At 41.3% G+C, this 27,163-nt stretch overlaps 1 protein-coding gene across 1 annotated transcript; it reads left to right on the forward strand.

Annotated features, from left to right (window-relative positions):
- The first annotated feature begins 1,130 nt into the window (after nt 1-1,130).
- Nucleotides 1,131-19,530, forward strand: rbbp6 (retinoblastoma binding protein 6). The gene is given in 21 exon segments (XM_018672873.2): nt 1,131-1,697; nt 2,746-2,851; nt 4,783-4,831; nt 8,222-8,266; nt 8,388-8,470; nt 8,750-8,846; nt 9,014-9,153; nt 10,113-10,285; nt 10,637-10,740; nt 10,879-11,049; nt 11,346-11,488; nt 12,114-12,228; nt 12,318-12,384; nt 12,503-12,545; nt 12,633-12,950; nt 13,555-13,698; nt 14,495-15,286; nt 15,288-16,592; nt 17,261-17,360; nt 17,524-18,547; nt 18,550-19,530. Coding segments are annotated over 21 exon segments (5,547 nt in total). The 5' UTR covers nt 1,131-1,531; the 3' UTR covers nt 18,912-19,530.
- The last annotated feature ends 7,633 nt before the right edge of the window (nt 19,531-27,163 follow it).

Consider the following 27,163-nt stretch of genomic DNA (forward strand, 5'->3'; position numbering starts at 1 on the left):
CTCTGTCCAACAGTAACCTACTGACACAAACAAAAACTAATGAAATGGCAATTAAACTTTTGATTTGGAGCATTCATTTTTGTTATTGTCAAGACAGTGACACACTGACTTGAGTGTAAAATCTCAATGGCATCCTCATTCTTTGTGAAGGAACATGGTTAGATTTTTGCATCTGATTTTTTAATCTTTGCTGTACAGTCAACTAACCCTGGGCTCAGACTGAATGAATACTGCAGTGCAATTCACCCAACACAAAATAGCATCATATATGGTGCATTGTCTCCCTCTAGTGGATCATTTAAGCTGCACACTAACAGACCTGCTGTCAGCCATTAGGTTTACTTATACATCGTATGTATTTTGCAGCCTAAACTGAAACTTAAAATGCATTGTGGTTAAAAACAGTATGTTTTTTTCCCGTGGTCTTAAGTCTCAGTGAGTTTCGGCGCTTTTAAGATGTTTCGGGTGTAAATATGGTTTACTCTGAGCCAGTCTGTCTGTTGTCCCCTGAGCCCAAACAGGTGCAGCGCCCCGAGCGCGGAGGTAACATGCTGCCTTCAAGTGTCGGCGAAAAATTGTACTTCAAACAAAACATTACGTGGAATTCGGCGATTGATCATTTTAATTGTAAGGTGAGTTTAGGAGTTTTTTAATGATCCCTCTTATATTAGTCTTTGGTGTGGTATTTTCTCAGTTATGGTAACTTTTCCTTGTCAGAGTTGCACTGATTGGGTAGATTTTTCCAGACATTTTGCCCACACTTGAATATCTGATGAATGCAACTCATCTTATTCATATGTCCCAAGATTTTGGGGGAGTCTTTAGGTTTTGGACTGATCTCTGATATTTTATAGAGAATAAAAATACTCATTTACTGGAGAGCAATCAGCAGATTACTTGCAGATAATGAAACTAATCGTTACTTGCAGCTCTAGAAAAAATGTGATAAATAACATTTCCGGGTAGAGAAATTAACAGTTATTTATAATTACTTTTGTCTAGTCATATTTGTTTTGTCACTGCACAGTTGCTTTGCATCTCTTTATCACCGTTTATCGCTTGATGATGACCACCTAATTTGATGCTTGGAAGTTGGAGTGTGCGGAGATCACGTGAACGCAGCATCAGATGGTGCGTGCACTGTGCTGACGAGCCGTTGCTTGTGGAAACAGCTGGTGGTTTCTGTCAGCGAACACTTCGGATTGGAAGCAGCATTAGCAGGAATAAAAGTTCAAATTAGACTCGAAACTGACTGAATGCGCCTTGACTCGAGTCTCTGCTACAGTTCCGCCAGACGCCGGGACATGTCATCCCGTGAACGCCACTTTATCAGGCAGTTGTTCATTAACGACCTAGCTTGTTAGCGGCAGACCACTGACTCTCGACGCAGCCGGCTGCTAACGCCAGCTAGCTAACTTTGAACTCCCATAGCAACTACCACGATACAGTTTTTTTGTCAACGCAGGAAAAAAACTGTCAATTGTCGGTGTCCTGACAGTTTAAAAAGGAGGGTTTTTGATCAAGTTTCAGCATGACTCATGTTCATTATAAATTCTCCTCTAAACTCAGCTACGACACGGTGGTTTTTGACGGCCCGCACATCACGCTCAGGGATCTGAAGAGGCAGATCATGGGCAGGGAGAAGCTGCGAGCCGGGGACTGCGACCTGCTGATCACTAACGCACAGACCAAACAAGGTAATAAAACATATAGTGTGTGTGTGTGTGTTTTGGACTGATGAGAATGTGTTTATCCTGGCAGTTAAACGCCAGGTTGACAGTCTGAACTTTGGAAGAAAAAACACGTGGTCCAGATTTGACAGCTGTCTGGTTGTGGGGGGGGGGGTTGTGGGTTGCGTCACCTCTCAGGGTCCAGAAAAGTCAAGCCAGGACAAAAGCGGTCTAATGAATGGACCACATTCCTGCTGCATTTACGCTTCATGCCCTAGTTAAACGGCCTGATGGTGGTGGATCAGCCCTGTCTGTGCCATGCATGTAAGTCCCAGTAGAGATGTGGGATAAAAATAGCAAAGGTTGAGTTGGAGTGCAGCCTAGTAATGATCATAAGATTAAAGTCCAGCCATTCACACACATACAGGAATGAAAATCAACACCATCACATAGGTAAACTCACTAAATTAAGGCAAAAGAGAAAAACAGTGACATGCAGATTATCACCTAATGATGATAAGTATCTTCTTAGAGTGTGTCAATATCCTGCAGATAAGCTCTGTGTTTCCACTGAAAGCACAAGACACCCAGCGTGTGAGAATAAATACAGATGCACACATGCAACTCCTGACGTTTGTAAGACTTATATAGACAAAAAACAGAAACAACAGAAATAGACACTCAAAGTCCGTCTTGGCTGGTCACACACCAGACAAAGACAAAAGAGTATCAGACATTATAGGATGAGGAGGGTGAGGGAGACACACTGTCCTGGTTTCTTTCATCAGTCTTACAACAGTGCTGTGTCATGCTGCCTTGGTTGGTGATTCAGAGATATAAGAATGTTGACATAGTGAATCACTTGTGATAAAAACCAATTAATCTGATGTTCTCACTGAAGCCTCAGACTAGTTAAAGACTCTGACATTCTCTCATGTACTGTCATTGTCAGGGTGCATGATTTCTTAAAAAACCCAGAGGATGAGAGATCTTGTCATAAATATTTATTTGGGTGTCAGAAATCCTAACTAATATTCTTTCCTTAGACCTGACTTTCATGATCTCTCTCTCTCAGAGTACACAGACGATGAAGGTCTAATCCCCAAAGGATCCTCTGTCATCGTCCGGAGAATCCCCATCAGTGGAGTCAAGTCTGGCTCGAGCAGCAAGACACACAACACGTAAGTGTTTTCTGGGGTTTGGCACACATTGTAACTGAGTACCTGCACTGTTATTAGTGTTGCTATCCCTACCATTGCAAAGGCCCCACTCTGCCTACAAACCTACCTTTAGTGTTAGTCACCCTTAGAGGACTTCACCTAAAACACTTGTCACAGTAAGAATAAGATGATTGATCATCTTTGTATAAAAATTAGACTAAATATCGGTTGAAACAATGGATCCAATAAGCAGTATATTTATAGATAAGAAAATCATTCTAAACTGAACATATTTGCTCTTAAAGCAACACTGTGTAACTTTTGCTGAGCAGTGTTGCCGCTGAGAGTTTGAGCAGTTTACTGGAAGCAGTGTACCCTTAGCTAACAAGCTAATAGCTCACATACAAACAAAGTGTATCAAGCACCCAGGCAACAAACAAAAAGTCTTCAAAGGCTTGATAAATGAAAGAAAGAAGCACTGATCTAGCTTCTTCTATGTGTGAGGTAGTGCTCCAAAGCATTATGAAAGCATTTCTAGCAGGAGATTGTACCCACTCAACCTAAGTTACATAGTGCAAGAACAGGTGTTCGGGGTGCAGAGTGGGAATGAAAAAGGTGCCATCCTCCTTATTTCAAGTCCCAGTGTACCATCAAAATGATTTTGAAGCTGTTATTTTAAGGTAAAATAGCTTTAAAAGCCTGAATCACACAGAGACTACTTGATATGGAATGTAGATCATAAGCTCTTATTAGTATAGAAACAATGTGGAGGTTAATGGATGTAATATCAGAAGGATCCTTTTTCCTTATTGGGGTGGTTTTGAGCAGCAGCCAGACTGTACCATCATGCTGAATCCATACAGAGGCCTGTTTCACTTAATAGTTGACAGTTGATCAAACAGGTTTTTGCATTTCCATGATAAAATATGTTCAAAAGGAAAAGAGGAAGGAGTAGGACTGTAACTCCACGGTGACGTACACAGGGATTACCCAGATATTAGCCAGGCTTAGACAGGAGAGCCAGCAGTGGTGTGGGGTTTTATGCATGGAAAGCAAGAAAAGACCTCACTGGAACAGACTGGCGGTCATGTGATTAGCCCCGTCAGCACCATGCAGACGGGGTGGAGAGGAATGAGGGCTGTAATGCTGCCCACAAGATTAAATGCAGTAAATCAACTCCTCTCCACCTGCACGAGCAGACTGACAGCCACTTAGTTTCAATATGCTTCCAAGTATGCTTCCTGAACTGTGAGCTGGTTTAAAGGCTTTTACATTCACATTTTACTTCTAATTAAATTTTAAACTCAACTGAAGGAAGAAACTCACTGCAAACACATGCTACTAACACTGTTGTGGGTGATATAACTGGCATTTATAGGTCAGTTTTATTGCTCAGTGGAGTGTTTGCATACATTTAACTGGGACAGATGTTGTGTTTGTGATGTGATGCAGGATAAAACACAAACTATAAACATCAGATTTTAGTGTCAGTCCTTTGGAATTAAAGAAAAAAAGTGTCTCTCTTGAGCCACAATTTCATCAACACAGAGCAGACAAAGTGAGAAATCATAGAAAACAAACCAAACGTACAGTACAAGTTCCTTCAGCCAAAGTAATTTCATATTTCCTACAGGTTGGACAAGATAGGTGAAGTCAGGTTTTTTCTAGAGCATATTTAAAAATAGACACAGCATTATTGGATTATTTGATTGATGATTACACTCAAGCAAAAATACACACATTTGAGGATAAAATATTCATAAAAGCATAGAATTATGTTAATGTCTGATTCATTAAGATTTTTGACATTTGTATTTTATACTTTTATTTACTTTCTTTTGCTTATATAACCAATAAAATGTACTCAGAGAAAAAATATTTGAATAATGCAGGACAGTATGTTGACTATTAAACTGTCATGGACTAAAAATGATTTCTTTTCTTTGTTTTAGTGAGCGTTCGGATGCCCAGCTTTACCACGCCTTTGGAGCCATCAAAGCAGTACGTAACCAAACCAAATCCCACTGCACTTCATTTTATAGCACGGCTCAGCACACACATTGTTAACATAGCAGAACAGCTGTGCTTGAATATTTTATTTGTTAGATGTGAGCTTTGGTGGTTTTGAAATTGTGTCTTGCTGTTGCAAAGCATAATATAAGATACCTTTATTGTCGGTTTAAACAAATGAGATCAAGATCATTGAAAGCATCTATTTCCTCTATGGCAGTTTAAGTTCCTGTTGCAAAAATGAAGTTGTTTGCTGCTCAGTATCTGATTTATAGCAAGATGCTGTTCTGATAAAAAAGTTATTGTTAGTATTATTATTAGTAATATAGTAGTGATTTACACTCAACTTTCCAGCACTACAGGCTTAAACCGGAAAAACTATATTATATACTGTATATTCCCTTGCTTTAAGACTCTCAGCTGTTAATTTAACAAGCTGCTGTGTCACCAGTCAGCACTCATTGTTGAAGATCATTCAGTATCTATCTGTGGGAGGTGGGAGCTGCTCGGGCGGGTCAAACATTATCATGCAGGCCAGCTATTCACAACTGATAAACCCAACTGTTGCTTTATGACGGTGACTCTGCTGATGGTCTTTACACACTTGTCTGTTATCCATGAGCGGCAGTAGCACTCTTATCATTTTCATTTATCATTTTTGATTTATCTCAGGCACCACTGTGAAAGCACCATACAGTTTTAGTCTTGATAACTGTGCTGCTTCTGCTGATATGAGTCTTAAAGTAACATTAAGTTTTTTTTGTTTTTTTTTTAGTGTCTTGGTTCTCATTCAGTCCATCAAAGAGCTGAATCTGTGAAAATTAATGATGTAGCATTAAAATGATCTAAATTTGTTGTGTGCTCCAGTGAGATGAGCCGATGCCAAGCAAAATCAGGAGTAACACCAACCAAGATTTTGGATTTTTTGAAATAAACCTTGCACAGAGTTGTAATGTTGATCGATCTATGACAGAATAGATCATAAAAGTCTTATTATTGAGGCAGGATATATAGCATTTTAGCTTTAATGTAAAACATCTGATCAATAAAAATTAAACAGTGTCTTTCTTAAACCCACTCCTCAGTCACCGAATGGTGCACTGTTGTTATTTTATGCTGAATTCTTGTAGTACTGTTTTGTCTATGATCCTCAAAAGCTTTTACTTGCTGCAGTCTGAATCAGTGTATTCTGACCTGACATGATTTTCTCTCTAGTTTCTCAGTAGGGGAAGTGTCTGCCATTCTTCTTAGCACTTTCAGTCTGTTGGACTACACAAACTTTTTTTTTATGTGTGTGAATTTTTTTTCCACCAATAAAGTCGTTTGTATGAAGCTGTCTTATGTATTGATTATGTGTTTGACTTGACTGGACAAAAGGGAGTCGATACACAACCACAGTCGATATGTTACCTCAAATAGTACGTTCCTGAGATGTTGTTCTTTTCTGATTGATGGTTTAAATCTTGGTTCTGCATTTCCTCTTTGCAGGAAAAACAAACTGAATAGTAATATAATGTTATGAACACTGGAATTACAGTGTTTCAAAGGGGGTGTTGCACTTTTTTGAAAAAGTTTACAAGAAACAGATTTTAAAAACATGAAGCAACAGAGGCCAAGAATTCCTGGCTTTTATTTCCTAGTATGGGTCAAACTCCAAAAAAACCGTGACCAAGAGCCTCAGTTTGAGAGTGTTTGTGTCCACATCAGATGAACAATGCAGGGATTGTAGTCCTTTTGGTTACAACTCTGTTACAGTCAGTGCCTGTCTGTTATCTTTTTTTGGTGATGCTCTGCCAGGCCATCTTCACTTCTTGATTCATTTCAGATGAAGGCCAGCCAGTCTGCTACTGTTTGGCTGTAAAAAACTTAATGGTTGTCTTGTTTACATATTCAGCACCACTGTCCTTAAACCTGGGGACTGTAAATGTGAATTCTCCCATTCTTAAAGCAGAAAGTCAGCACTTAAATGTTTAATTTAAATCCAGTGTGCTAGAGTACAGAGAGAAAACAGTAACCAATGTGTTCTGATCTGTCCTAATACTTTCTGACTCTACTGTATGTCCTTGTATCGGAAGTTAATGGAGAACAGCAGTGTAAATGACTTGAAGTAGTATCTTATAAAGTGACTGGTGATAAATCTTTGATTAGTTATAGTCATAAGGTTTTTCAAATTTGATTTAGTTATCTACACTATAATCACAATACTTGTCTATGTATGGGTGAGGAACTCCTGTAAAACAATGTAACCATCAGAGTAAAATGAATTTTGAAATGATTGAAACATTAGAAACATTTGAGAATCATTTTCTATCTAGCGTGATTTGAAACAGTCAGGCTAGCGCCTTTGTGAGGCTTTGTTTAGGCTCAACAGTGATTTTAGCTAAATGCTAAGATCAGCATGTTAACATGCGTACAATGACAGTGCTAGCATGCTGATGTTTAGCAGGATTGTTTTGTATTTAGCAGGTGTAAGCTTTGTATTTTTCACTAAAGACAGATGAGGATGGTGGGAATGTTGTTAGTTTAGCAGATATTTGGTCATAAACTTAAATGTTGGTGCATTGGTGGTGCTAGATGAAAAGTTAGGGGTTTGCAAAAGTCATTAGGATTCATCCTGTGGGGACCATGAATATTTCTACAATGTGTCATAGCAATCCATCCAGTATATTTTAGTGTGAAGTGGTGGACTGACTCACCTACTGACAGACAGGCATTCATAGAACCACACCACTAGCATAGCAGCTTCTACTAGATACAGAGTTCTTTCTTGGTTCCTTGGGTTCCCCAGTCAAGGAATGAGACAAACCAGGTGCTCAGAAACAAGAAGGAAGTGAGGTCAGATGAAGCAATGAAGTAGACATAACTATAGGTGATGTAGGCAAAGACGTTTTTTAACCCAACAAAATGCCTGTCTGATGCGTGTAAAATTCCTAGGAAGCATTATATTGTCCGCTTCTTCATTTTCAATGCAGCAGCTTTTAAGGGAGGAGAGTTGGCAGAAGGTGCTGAGGCAGAAATCCTGGGATCAGAACAGTGTGATGACATTTATTATCTTCCTGTGTGAAAATCGCTGCTGGATGCTGGTGTAAATTTTTTCTCTGTTAAGAAGGATATGAATGAAAGTCTGACATACAGCCGTTACATGGGAAAAATCACCAAAGGTACAGGGGTTAAAACTACGAGGTTATCGGGACAAATGGTCTTGATTTGGAGCATTTTTGTGTGTGTGTTTGTGTGTCTTTGCCCTGTCTTATTCAAACTTCAAAGTGTTTCCTCTCCAGTATATATGATCACAAAGCTCTCAGTCTTTTCCCAAGACATGTAACCTTGAGGCTCTCATTGCTTCATTAGTGAAACTGATTTTGTGTTTAATTCTAACAGATGGATGACCAGACTTCTTCAAGTGTCTTGCCCTTTTTCTCCAAGGTATACTCTCTCTTTTCTTTAAATTATTCACTATTTACGTATTCATCCTGGATCATGTGAGTCAGTTTGAATTAAACACTTTGTGTCTGTTGCACACATCCATAAATGTGTGTACATGCAGATGGCTAACCTGGCTGACGCGGATGTGTCAGAGGAGGATAAGATCAAAGTTATGCTAAATCAGTCCACCTACGATTCCATGAAGTGAGTCACCTCTGTAATGCTTTCAAATCTACTCCTTCATACCTATTTCTGTCTCCTGGGTACCTCAATCCACCTGTTTTCCCTTTTCTTAAATTCGGTATCACCATGTTCTGATGTGTCACTGTCTCTGTCTTGGATTTCATTACTTTGCTCCATCTTCATGCCACGCTCCATTTGCTTCCCTTATTTTTTTTTTCATATGCTGCAGTCTCCCTGCTCCTCTGTCATTTTCTTTCTTAATCTATCCACCTCTCATTCTCTGTCTCTTTCTCACTCTAGTTACAACAAGAAGTTTGGTACCGTTCTTCCTACAAACTACACTTGTTATCGTTGTGGAAATACTGGACACCACATCAGGAACTGTCCCACCAGCGGGGTAACTGAGGCAGCTTCTGTTACAGCCTGTCACAAATCATGCTCAGCCAGGAAACTGGTTTGATTAGTGTGTTTTTATATTACTGTTATCCAATACTAGACTTATTTGACTGTCAGTTTCTATATTGCCATGGAATTAAATGTAGATGTGTGTGTGCTTGACAGCAGGATAAAAATTTTGAGGCCCCGCTGAGAATTAAGAAGAGCACTGGCATCCCTCGCTCCTTCATGGTTGAGGTGGATGATCCCAACATGAAAGGAGCTATGCTGACCAACTGTGGACGTTACGCCATTCCTGCCATAGACGCGTAAGTTCAAACAAAAGAGTCAGTGTGTGTGTGTGTGTGTGTGTGTGTGTGTGTGTGAAATACAGTTATTCACTGTCTAGTCGTGACGTGGATGAGAAGATACCATTCTCATATCTGTCCATTCAGTGTGAGTCTGTGGCCAGTAGCCAATTATCTTAGCTTAGCTTAGCATAAAGCAATCCTGGCTCTGTCTGAAATTGGTTGCTGGCAGTAGCCAGAATATTTAATATATAAGCATGAGTATTGTCAAAATTCTTCTCTTGGTCTCATGGCACAGAAACCAATGAGTGTGTTTCCCAAAATGTCAAACACTTTCCGCTAAAAGATTAAATCCAGGGAAAGTACTCAAACAAAACTTTTTCAGAGTGGCTTATTCAATGGTGTGTAGATGGCGAGCCTAGGAAGAACTGAGCGATTATTATATCTTACCACCTGCACTTAATCACCAAAAATATTGGGAATAGCCACATTTCAAGATACATTTTGTTTTGGTTATTTGAAATAAGGTGAATCTAATTGCACTGATTTCATAGGGAAAAAGTTAAAATTAGCAGGACCATGTTAAACTTCAAAATGAATGGCAACTGGAATTGCTGTTTTATTCTTGACAATGTAACCTGCGTACATCACACATATGAATGTGTTCATACTGAAGAGGCTTCTTTGATGAGTTGTCAAAGTTGAGTTGTTGACTTGTTCATTATGTTGTTTATCCAATGACTTGGATAACTGACTCTTCACAGGCACAATTAACAAGACTGCTCTTCATAAGAAATGTCATAGGTTGAATTTCAGTAGCCAGTGTGTGCTCATCAGCTGACCCTTGTCAAGTTAATGCATTGTGAACGCAGACCTTCTCTCAGCCATATCCTGCTCAGGTCACTCTGGTTTAAAGCATCCTATGAATACATGAAAAGCAAACGTGAACTTGCAGTGTGTGGACTTTTGTCTGTCTGCAGAGAGGCCTATGCCATTGGGAAAAAGGAGAAGCCTCCATTTGTTCCACAGGAACAACCGAAGTCAGAAGCCGAGGAGGATCCTGTACCTGATGAACTCCTCTGTCTGATCTGTCATGACCTGATGAGTGATGCTGTGGTCATACCCTGCTGTGGAAACAGCTACTGCGATGACTGTGAGTGACTGTTACACACACACACACACACACACAAACACACACATACACACACAGAGATAGAATAAAGCCATTCTGATCCTGATGTATCCATATTGTCAGTTCAGGAACCAGTGTGTCTGTATCTGTGGTACATGGTTACTCCCAACATTGAGGAACTAGTTAAACTGTTTTGATGCATTAGGATGAGCAGATTCTAAATGTTTAAGTATATATGACAACAGACAGTGAGCACCCAATAATTTGACTTCATTTTTCAGCAATAAATGTAATATCTGTAACAGTGAATGCAAACAAACTCTCTCCACATTTACATTTACATTTACATTGCTGTCTTTCTCTGTTACTCAGGTATTCGCACCACCTTGCTGGATTCAGAGGAACACGACTGCCCCACTTGTAGCCAATCAAATGTCTCCCCTGACTCCCTAATAGCCAATAAATTTCTCCGACAGGTGATTTAACAGATGAATATGAAATGTTCCAATTAGAGATGGAAGAAAAATGCAGAATCTAAAATTATGTTTGACATGTCAGTTAGTATAGAAATGCTCCGACAGGATTCAATTTGCTCTCTGTTTCTCCCTGCACAGGCTGTGAACAATTTCAAGAAAGAGCGAGGCTACACTAAAAGTCTGACAGGAAGGTGTGGTACCTCCCAATCCGGAAATCCAACCCCGACACCAAGCCCTGCCCCCACCCCGCCTCCTCCTGCCGTGCAGAGTCAGCATCAGAAGCCTCAGCAGTCAACTTACATCCAGCAGGTAAATCTCTTAATGATGTGTTTCATCTGGGAGGCAGAGAAAATAGTCATGTAGCTATGTGACTCAGGAGCAAAAGGGATAATTAATGTTTTCACAATCAGTGTGATAGTTCTCTTATGAAAACCACTGAAATAAGAATTAGTTTCTACAGAATTCTCTATATTTTACCTAACAGGCAATATGCATTGCCATTTCTATTGTTTATTCTAATAGCTCAGCTTAAAGTTTTCCCTGAACTTTATATTTTGATTATATTCTGATCTCTGCTATATTCTCTTATCCTCTCCCCTCTGTAGGACTCTCTCCTGCACCGCCCCCAGGCTGCAGACACACCGGCACTGCCTGAAAATCCTGCTGTGGTAACAGGTTCAGCCTCTGCCTGCAGCACACCTAGCACATCTCCCCAGACAGAGCAAGGCTGTCTAGAGATACCTGATAAGTATGTGAGCGCAGATGCGCATGCATTCACAGATTTTTTATAAATCACTTTGAGAACTGTGATATCACAGGGATACAATAGATCGCTCATCAGTAGATTGTCGGTGTGCAGGTACACATGATGTTAACTCTGTCACCTCATTTGGAGTTTGAGGTTATTCCTTTGGTTTTATGTCATGGTACTTAAAGACTGTTACATTTTACAGTTAGCAAACAGTTTTATCGACATGTTGTTATCCAGTTCCTTCATTTTATGTCATGAAAGACATAAAATGAAGGAACTGTTTGTAATCTGTGTTGGCCAGATTCTGTGTAATTGTATCTTTTTAAATATTTGGAGCTGCTTTTTCATGTCGCTTTAATAAGACAGGTTGGCTAATATCAGTGTAAATTCACCTGTTGATGTCAGAGGAAATAGAGACTGAAATCAGGGAGGAAACTTGAACTAATTGTGTCAGAGACTAAAAACTTTTCTAACAGCCTTCAAGTACCCAGAGAAGTAAAACATTTGGTGCAATCTCTGATCCAAGACAGCACTGTGGCTTTGAGATTACAGCGCTGGTAAACAATGACACTGGTGTTGTCTTTATGTGGCACTGACTGTGATGTATCTGCTGTTTACTCAGGGAGGCTGAAGGAGAGACACATGATGACTCGGCTGCTGCTGCTGCTGCTGCTGCCCCTTCTGTACTGGTTTCAAACAAAGAGCCCACTGCTGCCCCATCACAGCTGATACCACTGGTGAGGACAAACACACACACCCTTAGCACACTAATGTAATGCAGGCAAAGCTTCTCTGTGTGAAATCTGCAATGTTTGTGTCTGTTCAGGTTAACCATGTAACAGTGGTAGAACAGCCCCAGACAGTCAGTTTGAATCAACAGCAGTCCTTGTTAGGTGAGCGACAAAGACTCCTTGCGTCTTTTAATTACACTGTTCCTACTGTTCGTTATGTGTTTTGTCATCTCATTACAAGTAAAGATTCATATAAAACCATTTTGCTCTGAATCCTAAGGTCCAGCACCAAGACATTCAGGGCCATCAACCTGCTGGGGCAGGTCAGTGAATTGAGCGTGTGTGTGTTTAGGTAATGGTCTGTATTTGACTCTCAAGACTGATTTCATCTTCTTCTATCTTTCCCACAGCTCTTCTTCCTCTTCAGGTTGTCCCACTGGAGGCTGGACTGAAACCCAGCAGCCTACTTCCTCTTCCTCCTCCTCTTCTTCATATTCAGCCACTACTCCACCTCTCTTTCCCTCTCCCCTTTTTCACACATACCTCTCAGCTCACCAGTCTCACACTAGTTACCCTCCTGGATACCCACCACCTACCACGCCCATCTGGACGCTCCCAGGCCCCCAGGGTGCCCCCATCCCTTCCCTGTGCTCCTCTACCTCCATCTCCTCCATCCCTGCCCTCATCCCTAAGGAGTGGTACAGGCATCAGATTAAGAAGAAGGAAAGGTAAACTGAACAATCAGCTGCTCTGCCTTTTTATTTATTTATTTATTTTTTGCAATTGTAAGAAGAATTAATTTGCTTTAATTCAGCTTTTAATGGTTCTTACTTGAATTACATTTTACAAGAGAAATTTCAAAATGACTGTATTGAAACCTGCGGTTGCGCTGAATAACATTGTATATTACATTTTCTACTTATACAGAAATGCCAAAAAAACAGTATGATTGCAGTAATTTAAAAACACTGGCATCATTACATATTTTGTCCACCAGAGAGCTTGGACAAGTGTAATTTTCCTATGTAATGTATCCCACACAGTGCATATATTGGTCAAAAATCATTAAAAAACAAGTCAGAATCAGAAATGTTGTTTATATTATGTGTTGTATGTTAAGAAACTAGTATTGGACAATATCTTATCAAATTTGACATTTAAAAAATAATAATTTCAGTGCTGGTCAGGCTGCACAGTGAATCTAGCAGCAATGTTGTGTGTAGTTTAGTCACAGCTGCAGAAGTAGTATAGTCTGAGACCAACATATGTAATGTAATATGAAATCTATACCTTGACTCAGTGGCCCCTCTCTCTCTCTCTTTGTCACCTCAGGTCACCTCACAGAGGATCTAGCTACAAACGCTCCTCCTCTCGCTCTAATTCAAAGTCTTCAAAGTCCAAGTCCTCTCGCTCCTACTCTCGCTCTTCAAGCAGGTCCAGATCACGTTCACGATCCAGATCCCAAGGCAGGACAAGGTATTGTGTTCCCCATCTTAAAGGAATTTACAAACACCATTTAATGTTAATTGCATTTCAGTTTTGAATTTGTCTGTTACACACATCACTGTAATGACAAAGCTTAAGCAGAAATAGTCCTCATAAAACCACAACTTGCTGTTTTTCTGCTTTGTTTAGTTACAGTATATTAAATTAATTTGTGCTTACTGATTTGTTACATTTGGACATAGCTGTTTCCTTTTGTTTCCAGTCTTTTTGCTAAGTTAACCAGCTGCTGTCGATGACTTCATAATTATCATAAGAGTGAGGTATGAATCTTCTCTGACTCCGCTAGGAAGAGAATAAGCACATTTTCCTCAGTGTATAGCTATTGGTTTTGAAGGTGTTATGTGTAAGTTTTTGCTCTTGCTACATAGCCAACATTAGCATTGACAGCTGTTTACTTGGATAACTTTACCAAGAGTTTGTGCCATTGTTATGTTTACAAGACAAGAAGTTAGAATACACCATCTGAGCTGCACTGCTACTTCATCCTCTCAGTTTAGACTGCAAGCAGACAGGACACTACAGTGACTCACTATTGCAAATTGGTATTAGGAGACAGGGTGTTGGCTATGTAGCATTAGCAAAATTTACACATAGCGCCTTTAAATAAAATCGCAGGTGCTGTGTTTTCCACATCTTTCTTTTTTCCTACACAAGATGGAATCGGAAATGAGAAACAGTAACAAGACAATGATACATTAAAACATGTATGCTATATGACAGATAATTCAAATATTTTCTATGGTTTTTCTGTTTCGTTTTTTTCCAGGCCCCGCTCGCCTTACTCCCGTCACAGAGATCTCCGCACCCGCTCTCATTCCTCCCAATCCTATAGCTATGGCTACAAACGCTCACACTCCCCTACACCGTCCTCATCATCTTCACCTCAAGTTAGTTACCATTCCAGGTCCAAGTCACCATCAGATCACCGGAAAAATCGCCACCACAGCCACCATCACACCAAGAAGTCTGCTTCAAGCAGCTACAGCTCCAAGAGGCGAGGAGAATGCTCAGGGAGGGGAGTGGGAGGCTCTGGGGCAAGTTTAGGCAGTTCCCTGTATGCTCAGCATGCTAATCAAATAAGCAGTCTGGAACTGGACAGAGCGCGTTACCTGCAGTGGAAGAAGGAGTATAAAGAGTGGTGTGAGAAATATTTTAGCAGCTATGTCGGCCACTTCCACCAGCTGCCTCTCCCCTTCATCAATCTTCCTCCTCCTCCTCCTCAGTGGGAAGAAAGCAAAAATCACTCACATGCCAGCTCGGACTCTCAGTACAGACGCACTGCCCTGATGGATGGCCGCTCCCCTCGATCGCAGTCGTCCAGTGACAGCCGCTCCCCTCCATCTCAGTCTTCAAGCGACAGCCACTCCACGCCATCTCACTCGTCCAGTGACAGTCGCTCATCTCCGTCTCATACGTCCAATGACAGCCGCTCCCCTCCCTCTCAATCATCTAGCGATGGTCGCTCCACGCCATCTGAAGACGGAGCCCAGCCAAGGGCATATCGACAGCAGAGGGACAGCTACCTGCCAGTCGCACTTACAAAGGGCAGTAAGGAGGTGGAACTGCAAGACAGAAGTAAATGACGCCAAGCAGGTGATCGTGAAACATATGGAGGACCTCGGCACCCTAAAATATGAGCAAAGCAGGATGAAGAAACATGAGGAAGGAAGAGGAGAGGAGTCGTCATCCCCTGATGCTGCAGACTTGGCAGATGACAGCAGAAAGAATGAGAGAGGGCACAACACTGGATCACATGCCTGCAAGGATAGCGCCTCTGTACGGGACGAAGCAACTGCCAGCAATACCTTAAAGTCAATCCAACCTTCTGTGAAACCAGATAAGTCTTTGGATAAAGACAGTGAAAGAAAAAACAGAGAACAAAGGAATTTGGAAGGAGAGAAAGGATGGAGAAGAGGCAAAGATTCAGACTCCAGGCAAGATGTGGAGAGACAGCACAGAGTAAATCCCAGTAAAGAGGCAGACAGGGTGGATTCAGACAGATACAGAAGCCCTGGAGGCAGCAAAGCTCCTGACTTTAGATCAGAGATGAATAGAAAAAGAAAAGGAGAGAACCTGGAGAGAAATGAAACCCGCAAGAGTGAATCCCCCGATCCTTTTGACACAAAGAAGCAAAAACCAGAGAAGAAAAAAGAGAGGAAAACATGGCCTCTGACAGAGAGAGACATCTGGGAGGGAGGAATAACAGTGAAACCACAGAGGAAAATCAGCATCAACATCAACCTGGATGGGAAAAGGAAGGAAGAGAGGACTGAAAAACAAGAGAGTATGGTAGGAAAATCAAAGGAAGAAACTGAGAAGACTGGTGATGGAGAAGAGAAGTTAAACATAGGACACACTGAAGATGACGTTAAGGAAAAGAGGGAATCTAGCAGAGAAAAGGAAGGTGTGTTTGAAGAAAAAATACGACCAGATGAAGTAGAGGTAAGGCAGTTTTGGGAGAAAGCCACCCTCAGTCATGACAAGAGAGGGATGTGGGAGAAAATTGCAGGGAAGGAAGAAGACTTTGGAGAAAAGAAAGAGGACAGAGAAGAGGACAACTCTGACTTATGGCATTGTGCCCTTAAGGGAGTGAAGGAGGAGAAAAAAGAGAGTAAAGGACAGTGGGAGGAGGAAGACAGGATGAAGGCCAGCAAAGAAGAAGATGTTACAAGGGACGAGAGGAGGAGCATGACTGGAAAAGAAGAAGGTAACTCACCAGGGGAGTTGCAGCTGAAGGAAGTGTTGATGGAGGGAATGAAGAGGAGTATGAGGAAAGAAGGAGACGACACAATTAGGTTCAAGTCACAAAGGAGCAGCGACGAGAGCCACCCTGACAGACCAAACTTCTACATGGATGATGACAGGTCAGAATGTTACTGCCTTATTTTAGTCATAAACGCACAGCTTCACTGTGGCTTCTCCTCTCTGCACTATTTAAATCTGACCATCTGTCAAACAACTCAGAAAATGATGGTTGCCTTGTCTTGCAGACACATTTTGATGTCAGTACTAATCTCAGTCACAAATACATTACATTTCCTGTGACTGCCTCACAATGAAAGCTACTTTATGTTTTGCCATTATGGAAATTTTCAGTTTGTATTAGCAATAGCTTAATACAGCTGTGACACTACTGTAGGAGATATTATTATATCAGTGAGATAAAATTACCAACCCCAACACTGGATTATGCTTTGCATTATTTAGAAAGGCCATTTGAATCCAGCACAGAAATGGCAGACTCTGCCACCAACAGTGAAAACTATTATGTAGAGATGTAATTATTGAATTATTATTAGTGTTAAAAAATGTAGCTTGACTTGATGAAAATCTCAAGGATTATAACTATAACTTGCTGCTTTATATAGTTTCTTTGATTCTGTTTCTTGTCCAATCGCCCACAACCACAACTAATAGTTATGATTGTCGATGTAGACTGAAAGACTCGGATGAAACCAGAGTGTGTTTTAGAAAAGCATGAAAACATAAAGATAAATTCCTAATTTAAATTTTGTGTATATGTTAAATGCAGCAGCTTTGAGGATTGTCAGGAAAGGAGGACAGTGGTTAAATTTCTGGAGGAATACACCCAGGAGAGAACCGGGGAGGAGGATCAGCTCGTACTCATACAGGTGCGTCTGTTAGCCACAATCATGAAGTGTGGTGCCAAAACATTTGAAGGTGTTGGAGTCTTATGGAATTAAAATGGAACATTTGCATCATACAAATTCACTGTCATATGTTTTGTATGAACTTTGTGATGTATTACTGGTTGAACTTGTTGCTCTGTCTCAGGTCACTCGCTCCAAATGGGAGAAGGAAGAATCTGAGGAGGAAGAGCAGAACAAAGGAGAGATGAAAGCTCAAGACCTTCTTCCTGCCATTCAGCCTCTACCGTTAGTGACACCAACCAACATGGAGACAGAGGGAGAGCATGAAGAAAAGAAGCAGAAGTCAGTGGACACCGAGAGAGACAGGGACAGAGTGATGCAAAGAGGAAGGGACAGGGAGAAAGAGAAAAACGTCACGCTGTCCAGTTTAGACAGGAGTGTGGCTCCCTCTAGTGGGAAGGACAGAACCGACAGCACCTTGTGTGCAGACAGAGAGAGGGAGCGAAGGGTGGAGACAGAGAGGTGGAGGGACCGAGAGAGAGGGAGGGAGAGTGAGAGGCCAAGAGATAGGCAGAAAGAGAGCAAAAGATCAAAAGAGAGGACGAAGGAGGAAGAGAGAGGGAGAGAGAGGGGGAGAGAGAGGGGGCACAGCGGCATCGCCTCGGCCCAAAAGAAGAATCTCCCTCCCTCTGGTCACTTGTCCTCTCATTCGATATCACAGGACATTGAGAGGAGAGACCGGCAGCGAGGAGGCGACCACGAGAAGAGTTCTAACTCTTTACGTCCTGGCAGCGGAAGCAAGGAAAGAAGCTCGACAAGTAGAGCTGCCAAACTGCCTGATAAACATGCTCACAAAAAGTATGGAGACACGACACATGACTCGAAACGTAAAGACAAAAACCATCCGCATGACTACCATAATTACAGAGATCCATCAGGGAACTACAGACACCAAGACAGGACTGCAGGGACCCACCACTCCTCACTTTCCCTCTCCCACAGCCAGGGTAAGGAGAGAGACTCACTCCCCTCTGAATCCTCCAGCCCTAAGCCCAGTAAGTCCAGAATTAGCAGCCCTGGTCAGGCATTAATGCAGAACAGACATGAGAGCAAGGAGGAGAGAGAGGAGTGGAAGAGAAACAAGGTGGATAAAGTGATGAAAGAAAGTAAATGGGAGAGAGAGACTAGAGAAACAGAGGCTGGGGAGAAGGAGGTAGCCGGTGGCGAGACGACACCAGCAAATTGGCCGGAGAGACCAAAAGGGAGGGAGGGGGAGAGCTGGAGGAGAGAGAGAGGCCTAGCAGCAGCGGCAGCAGCAGCAGCTCATCAGCGAGCCAGGAGAACAGCAAGGACGACAGGAGGGAAGAGAGGAAGAGGAGACCGAAAAAACACAAAAATGAAAAGAGCCAGGCAGCCCCAGAGCTGCTGGAGGAAGGGGAGCTGAAGAAACACAAGAACAAGACGTCAAAGAGAAACAAAGACGGGAGGGAGGAGGAGAGTGGAGGAGAAGTAGACGACAGGTGGAAGGAGGAGGAAGACCACGCTAAGCTCTGCTCTGTTATGTTATCTTGATTGTCATGGAAAAAAGTGAAATTTACTTGAATGATGTTTTTCCTTTCTCTGTCCTAAAAGTGCCTTGATTTATTTTTTTGACTTGTTCTGTTCTTTTTTTCCCTCCCAGGATACTTTTGGTATCAGCTTAAGATCTCACATATTAAAAATGCATCATCTGAAATGAAAATATACACTTCGTGAAGGAAAAGCACTTTATATAAAAATGAATGTGAATGAAAGCAAAAGTCGAATCTTTGACCTCTTGAATAATATTAAGTTTGAGGGAATTTGCACATGGTCACAACCTGCTCAGGACTGCCAGCAACTACGGTTCACGTTTACTGAACCTGCAATGTTACAGCTCGCATGAGGGAAATCTTACATTTTGATGAGAGGTCAGTCATTGATTTGATTTGCCTCACACAGGAGTGCACATAGAGGATTATTGAAAGAGTGATTAATTTAAAACCGATACTGTGAATATTTATGATTCGAACCTCTGTGTTGTATTTTGTTTTTCTTTTTAATTTTGTAAATGTTTAATTTAAAAAACAAGTGCTGAACGGATGATTAATTTACCAGAGGAAAGTTTAGTTTTTCCTGTTTAGAAGGAAATAAAAAGAAACAGCTATCAAATGATGTGTTTTTCTGTGTGTTTATTGTATGAAGTAACATTATATTTCGTGGCTGACTCAGTCATTGACTGTACTGTTGACCACTGAGCCACCCTGCCGCCTCGCAGCCTCTTATAGCTGGCCAGGAGAGACCACTTCTCCCTCTGCTTGGTGAGTACCTGTACCACTCTTATACCCATTTGTTGAAAACACAGGCAGTAGGCAATTAGCTTAGCTTAGTACAAAAACTGGAAATGGAAGAAAGAGTTAGTCTGGCTCTCTCCAAAAGTTAAAAAATTCCACCCACCATCCAACTATAATGTGATAAGTAGCTTTAGGAGTGCTGGTTGGTGGACTTTGTTATCTTTGGACACACTCAGGACAGCTGTACCCCAGAATAAAAAATTTTAGTAAGCTCAAAAAAAAAAAAAAAACACTTACACATATTGTTTATGGCTATGTGGAGTTATATTTATTTATATTGTTTCATATAAAAAAATATTAAGTTGTGTATTTGGCATTTCCTACTCTGAAAAAACAACTGACTTGATAACATGTAGTCAAATTTGAGTGCAGCACATTTTGAGTGTGTGCCTCAGTCTGTCCCCTCCGATTAAATTTTTCTGATGGAATCTGGATCCTCACATGAAACTCAGTTTGGGCACAATTTAAAAAAATAAACCATAACTACCATAACTAAATATTTTTGTCATGATTATTATTTTGTTCTTACAGATGAAGAGAGGAATGAACAATCCCTGCAGTATCGTGCTATTTAGCACCATCCCTGTGCTCTTCCTTCTCTCTGTTCCTCTGCTTGTTGTCATCTTTCCACTCCAATCCCCATTTCCTCTTTGTCCAGCCTTTATTTCAGACACCACGTTAGCTTCTCGTCCAACCAGCCGTCCCAGAGACTGACTACAACATCATCTCCCCTCCACTCATCACCTATATGCCAGGTAAGAATGCCCATGCTAAATAAATGTTTTTTATTATTTTTTCTGGCTTTATTTCCTCTTCGTACCTTGATCTTGCTTTGCCTTGAAAAGCACTGAATTATCAATAAAGCCATCAAACAAACAATTTAAGCACGAACAAAGACGTGCTCACACAGTCAGTTTTCGGACAGGTTGGTGGCTGTTCGCCATGTTGGGGTTTTTGTTTGTGCAGGAGGTGGGAACATGTTAGAATAAATATGAAAGACGTGTTCAATATGCCTGCTGTCTGTGCTGCCTTTGGGTTATTGTGCACACTGTGTGCGCACGCTCATGTGTGTGTGTGAGTGTGTGAAAGTTGATGCTTGAAGTGTATCCAAGCTTTTCTTGCTTCATTAACTCACTACAAGGAAGACATGGCAGAGATCCAGCCTCTCTGTCTCTCTTTCTGTCTCTTCTCTGTGTTGCCGTTGTGACTGCAATCACCCAAAGTCGTGCCAAGGCATGCTGGGATAGAACAGAGGAAATCTGGTGGGTGTGGGATGCCCAACTTGGCTTGGGTCCAGACCTTTCACAGAGGGGAGTACGGGGGGGACAGTTGGGTGCTTGGACGGTCGGGCATCTCTAGTGCTTTAATATCACCTCCCGTTGGCTTGTTGTGCGCTTCTGCATGTCCTCCAAAAATGGCCGATTAACTTCACAGGCTCTCCAGCATCCTGCCTCGCCCCTGCTTCCTGCAGTATCTGTGTTGCCTCTGCACTTTTTTTGCTCTGAAGCTCCTGACTGCCTTTGTGCTGTTGAATCTAGAATGGTTTTCTGTCCATCTGTGCTTCAGTGTATGTGTGTGTGTGTGTCTGAGTGTGTCTGGATATGGGGAACACTGCAGCAGACAGACAGACAGACAGACAGACAGTAGCAGTCTGTATATGGCACACTGGCTAATAGACTACAGAAGATGCAGAAAATGTGAGAATACAGACAAAACAAGCTCAAGACCTGTTCAGTCATATAAATCACAATAAAGGTGAACTGCAGATTAAGATATGAAAGACACATTAGAAAATATGAGACAGGCAGATAGGTACAGATGGCAGACAGATGCACAGACACACAGACAAAGATCCAGGCAGACAGACAGAAGGACAGACAGACAGGCAGGTGGACCCTGTAGCAATCAAGAGCAACATCCCTCCTGCTCTCCCTGTGTGGTGTGGATCAGAAACAAGGTACGCTTTTGTCAGATTTATCTTTCAGCCTTTTTTATTTCTGTCGTCCCGCCATCCGCTGCGCTTTGTGTCCTCCCGAGTGCTTATTTTAGCCTCTTTTCCTTTTTCTTTTTTGTTTTGTTTTGTCTTTCTTTCGTCTGGGTTTCCTTCCCTCCTTTGTGCCCGTGATGTGTGCCGACGTCTCGGGGCACTGTGCCAGTGCTGCCTGATGGAGACCAAGCTGTGTGTGTTCTATTGTGTGTGTGTGTGTGTGTGTGTGTTGGTATATGCAGATTGGTTTGTTTGGGGCCAGTGGCAGCTGCAAACACTTGTTTGTGGCATTACATCCATGTGGTGAGTGAGTGAGGGACCCGCTGCCAGCCTGTCCTTTGAGATAACTAAGTCTTACTTTATGATTTGATGTTGAGGAGGAAAATGTCAAAACACTCAAAATGTTGTGAGAACAAATACAAAAGAAATGCTGCAAAAAAGGGAAAACATGCAATGTCCAATCAGCAAAAGGGAAAGCAGAGCATCAGATAAATGATATATGCAGAATTTAATCCATCACAGTGCATGATTCTGCAATAACAAGCAAGGACTGTTTTGAAAACAATCCATGCTGGTTCATTCAAGGTCATGCCAACCAAATTCCCACTAAAATTTTCACTATTTGCTTGTTTGTTGATTTCCTCCTTGATTTGATTCTGTGACATCATAGCTAATCAGTGCACCGCTCTTCAGGAGCTTGGATGTTGCAGCATCTTTAAATGAGCCAGCCAGAAAAAGAAACTGAACAGGGTTCTCAGATGGAATATTGCACAATATAGCACATCTTTAGTCAGATTAATTCAAAGTGAGATAATTTGAAATCAGAAACAAATTCAGTATAAATACATATTAGCATAAACATGCAGTCATTACCATGATCTTTTGAGTGCCACTAGCAGAGGAAGTATCTTTTACTTAAAGGTGTTATTGTTACATAGCCAACATCAGCATTAACAGCTGTTTGCTCACCAGTCTGAAGGAAATGTTATGAGTTCAGTATCAAACTTAATTCCTTTACGCGCCAAGAGCTGTGTGCAGCAGCAGAAAGCAACACCAATGTTAACTCACATTTTGCTTCTGTACTGAAGTTAGCATGCTAACCAGCTAGCTGGCACAATGTAGTGAGTCACTGTAGTGTCCAGTCTGCCCTGTCCAACAGCGGCACTGCCCAGACAGTGTATTCTAAACTCATGTCTTGTAAACACAATGATCGCTGAAGCTATTGGTAAGTAAACAGCTGCAAATGCTAATGGGCCGTGTAGTGATAGCAAAAACTTACATATAGCACCTTTAGATAAAAGTAGCAATAATGCAACATAAAAACATACTCATTTACAAAGAGAAATCTTACAATGAAAATTTCATTTAAGTAAAAGCAGCTAATTATACTTGATAAAGAAGTAAAAGTATCTATAATTCAGAAATAATCTCCCCAGCACAAGTAGCATTTTACAGTTAGTGAAGTTGGTTGTAGCAGAGCTAGTTTTATCTGTTTTACATACTGTAGCTACTGTTAGGCAGGATAATCTTTAATAATACATCATATTTTATAAACTAATCATCTAATCTGTGAAGTAAGTGCACTTGTCATATAAATGTGATGGAGAAAAGAGTACAATATTTCCCTCTTAAATGTAATGGAAAGTAAGAAGTATAAAGTAACATGAAATAGAAATACTCAAGTAAAGTATAAAAATCTGTGTAGCAATGTTGCATCCCTCCTCCCAGACTGGTATAAGGCAACAAAAAGCCACCGATGAGATCCATTTATAACTGTTAGAGCAACATACTGACAGGTAGTATTTGAAATAGCAGGAAATCTTCAGGCTACTGTACATGTAAATATAATCTAATCAGGAACAAATAATCTGTTTTTCTCTTACAGCAATACAACAACAGGTGGAAAATATGATACAGGAACACACATAGAGATGTAGTGGACTCTGTGATGCCTTACAGGTTGCAGCAGATTATAAACAACACTGTGGGTTTTATGTTGCTGCTGCATGACTTTCCTGTCAGTCTCAATGAGGTAAAGGTGATGCTTTTTTCTGTCATTCTTGGGTTTAACAGCCTCTAGTGGAAAGTTGTGGTAAAACAGGCGTCAGTTGACCGAGTGAAATCAAAGCCAAAATCATCATAATTATAATAAAAAATACATGAAGTTAAAAGTCACAGTTGAATAAATATGTTTGTCCTTGAGGTGTGTTTTTATTGTTCAGGTTCAGACAGGTTGAAGTAAAACAGAAATAAGCAAAAACAGATATAGTTACTCATGCTGTAACACCCCTGAGATTGTAGTGCAAATTTTTACTTTGTATTTCTGCTGGTTGGTCAGTCTCTCCCTTCTCTCTGTGTTTTATGGAGTGCCAGGAGGAAGGCTTCCTTTCAAAGAAAGAGTCTATTGGTGGCAGATGTTACTCTGGAAGTGATGGAATGTGTGTATGTGTGTGTGTGTGTGTGGTGTGTGTGTGTGTGTGTGTGTGTGTGTGTGTAGTGGTATGTGCAATTGTGTTTATGCAAATTAGGGCTGCTTTTGTATTTCTTAATCTTGAATGGTATTTAGCATTTGTAATGTGTCATGACAACATGTGCCTCACAGTGTGTGAGTGTGTGTGTGTGTGTGTGTGTGTGTGTGTGTGCGTGTGTGTGTCTGCACTCCTGCCTGGCCCTGTCTGTGACCACAACTGTGTGCAGAATAACAATGAGCATCTCAGGCTACTCAGACTCTGTGTGTGTGTGTGTGTGTGTGTGTGTGTGCCTCTTTGCCAAGGGCTAGTGTTGCCCTATTGAGTTTAAGAACAGATTTAAATCCCACCTCCTCTCCTCTCCTCATCTCACCTCTCCTCTCCTCTCCTCACACACATGCACAGAAACACACACACATTCAATGCAAAGGTCTAATCTGTCGCTTCTGAGGCGATTTTACAGTTTTTGGGTTGTAAAACAGAGCTGATGTTTATCATATTGACATCAAATCAGAGAAAAGACACAGGTTTTCCTTTTATTTTGGTGTGCTATGAAAATCAACCTGAAGACACAGAAACTCTCTCAAGATACAGTCTATAGGCTTATTCATCATTGTAAACACTGAGTCATCTTTATTTTTTCATGCTTTGCATCCCTGCTGTTGTCTCCACAGATGCTGCAGGAAAGCATTGCATTCATGGGCTGTGATGTCAGAGTATTTAGCTTGAACACAAACAAAACATTAAGCAACACAGACATATATATGTTATATGTAATATGTGAACTTACTGGCTTCTTTTAGCTGCTGTTTGGCAGTTTGACTGTTGAACCAGTGTTTCCTCATGAGCATCTGTGCAAACCAACAAAAACAAATGGTCATTTAAACGGCCCCTGCTCACAAATGCATCACTACACAATGATTTAAAACAGACTGTCTCAGTCTCTGTAAGTTGATTTTCGTTCTAAAAAAATGAACTAAAACTAACAGCTGCCGAGGAGAATAGGAATAGTTGAGTATAAAAAGGTCATTCTTGACTTTGGTAACAGCAGTTGACAAAACAACCTCACCTCCAGGTGGCTTCATTAGCTTTTCAGGAGCTTGTGAAACATTATCATATGGTCTTCATCAGCAGATGGAGTTTGTCATGTAATTTCAGATGTTCAAATGTGTCCTCCGTGTTGGCTTGAGCATCAAAGAGTTGTCGTCAAACATTGAGTGTTAATTTGTATTTACGTGGCTAATGCACGCAGAAACACAAATGTGGTCAAAGGTATTATACAACATCGGTGGCTGTCTACTGTTTGACGAACCCTGTGATAGACTGACAGTCTGTCCAGGGTCTACCCTGCCTCTCACTCAGTGTCAGCTGGGACTGGCTCTGGGCCCACCATGACCCTCCAGGATAGGTGTTATAAATAATGGATAGATGGATGGAAGGTGAAAAGAAAGAGGTAAAAGTTAAAAAAAGAATGGGACCCACTGCAAATAGAAAAAGCAGGAGAAAGGTGAAGTAAAGAGATCGACTGAAAGACAAAGGGCACAAAAGTAGCAGATTTAAAGGGCCCCTGTGTGTGTGTGTGTGTGTGTGTGTGTGTGTGTGTGTGTGTGTAAACAATGCCTCTGGTGCGTGCTGATGTGTGCATCTGCCCACGTGCTGTGACTGTTTGTTTACATGCCCCCAGGTCTGTGCATTATTCTGTGTGTGTGTGTGTGTGTGTGTGTGTGTGTGTGTGTGTGTGTACGTGCACCCGCATGGCTGTGAGGGCCAGCAAGCCAAGGCAATGGGATGAACCAGCCTTTCCTCAAGGAGTACACACACCATGCATATTTATTAACCCCCACCCCCCCTTTGTCACTCTGTTGATTTGTATGTTCAACACACACCAGAGGGCAGACTGACGGCTGTGCTGTCTAGACACCTTATTCATGGTTGTGTGTGTATGTGATTGTGTGTGTGTGAAAGTGACCAGTCATATTACTTCTCACACCTAGACACACACAAACACACAGTATTTGCCTACAGTGTATCCTCCTCCAACATGCGTCCAAGCAAAAGAAGAGACAGATTCGGGTCTCTCTCTAGCACTTGTGTGTGTGTTGTGTGTCTGTCTGCTGTCGAACTATTGAGCGTGTGTGTGTGCGTTTGTGTGCTTGTACTTGCAACAGATTGCCCACTAAGAAAGGATCAACCCAGGAGTGTAATGTGTGTGTTTTGTGTGTGTGTGTGTGTGTTTGATGTCTACATTCCACTGTACTCCTGATTGGGTGAGTGTGCAGCATTCTGTTTTAATTAGCGTGTCTATGGCAACGACTCATTAACATGCAGAGGGGAGGGATAAGAGGGGTGGTTATGAGAATTATGCAAATTGGCGTGCTGTCTTGTCATCAGATAAAAGCTGGACCGACATTCTGACACACACTCAGTCATGTGCTTTCACACACACACAATACAGGAAATTTCTAGACACATACATTATATTATGCTCTGACATTGTTCCGCAGTAGCTTCACTTCAGATTTTTGGTATGTTAACTTAGTATTTTATATTATTATTATATTTTATTTATTATTTATTATTTTGTGCACAATAATATGTTGTAATTAATTTATACTTTCTGTTTTTAAGTTGGTTTGTCCCATTTTGTTTCCATTTTATCCTTTATTGACAAGAGACAGTAGAGGAAACATGGGAGAGAGAGAGAGAGAGTGAGAGATGATATGCAACATGGGTCCCTGACTGGAGTCAAACCAGGGATGTTGCATGTGGAATGTGTCTTCACCAATAGTCCATTTCTCAGTCATTTCATTTGGTTTAAGTGCACAGTTACCTGACAATCACTACTGTTGACATTTTTAGGATTTAAAGGCTTTAAACAGCTGCGTTAGTTTGTAATATTCTCCTCTCTGTTTCAATTTCAGTCCTTCTAGTGAGAGCCCTGGCCTCTATCACACAGGTAATTCCGATCATACTATTAAGGTCTTCTTGGTGCAAGCA

The sequence above is a fragment of the Lates calcarifer genome, linkage group LG11 (assembly GCF_001640805.2).
Source record: "Lates calcarifer isolate ASB-BC8 linkage group LG11, TLL_Latcal_v3, whole genome shotgun sequence".
Lineage (NCBI taxonomy): Eukaryota > Metazoa > Chordata > Actinopteri > Centropomidae > Lates > Lates calcarifer.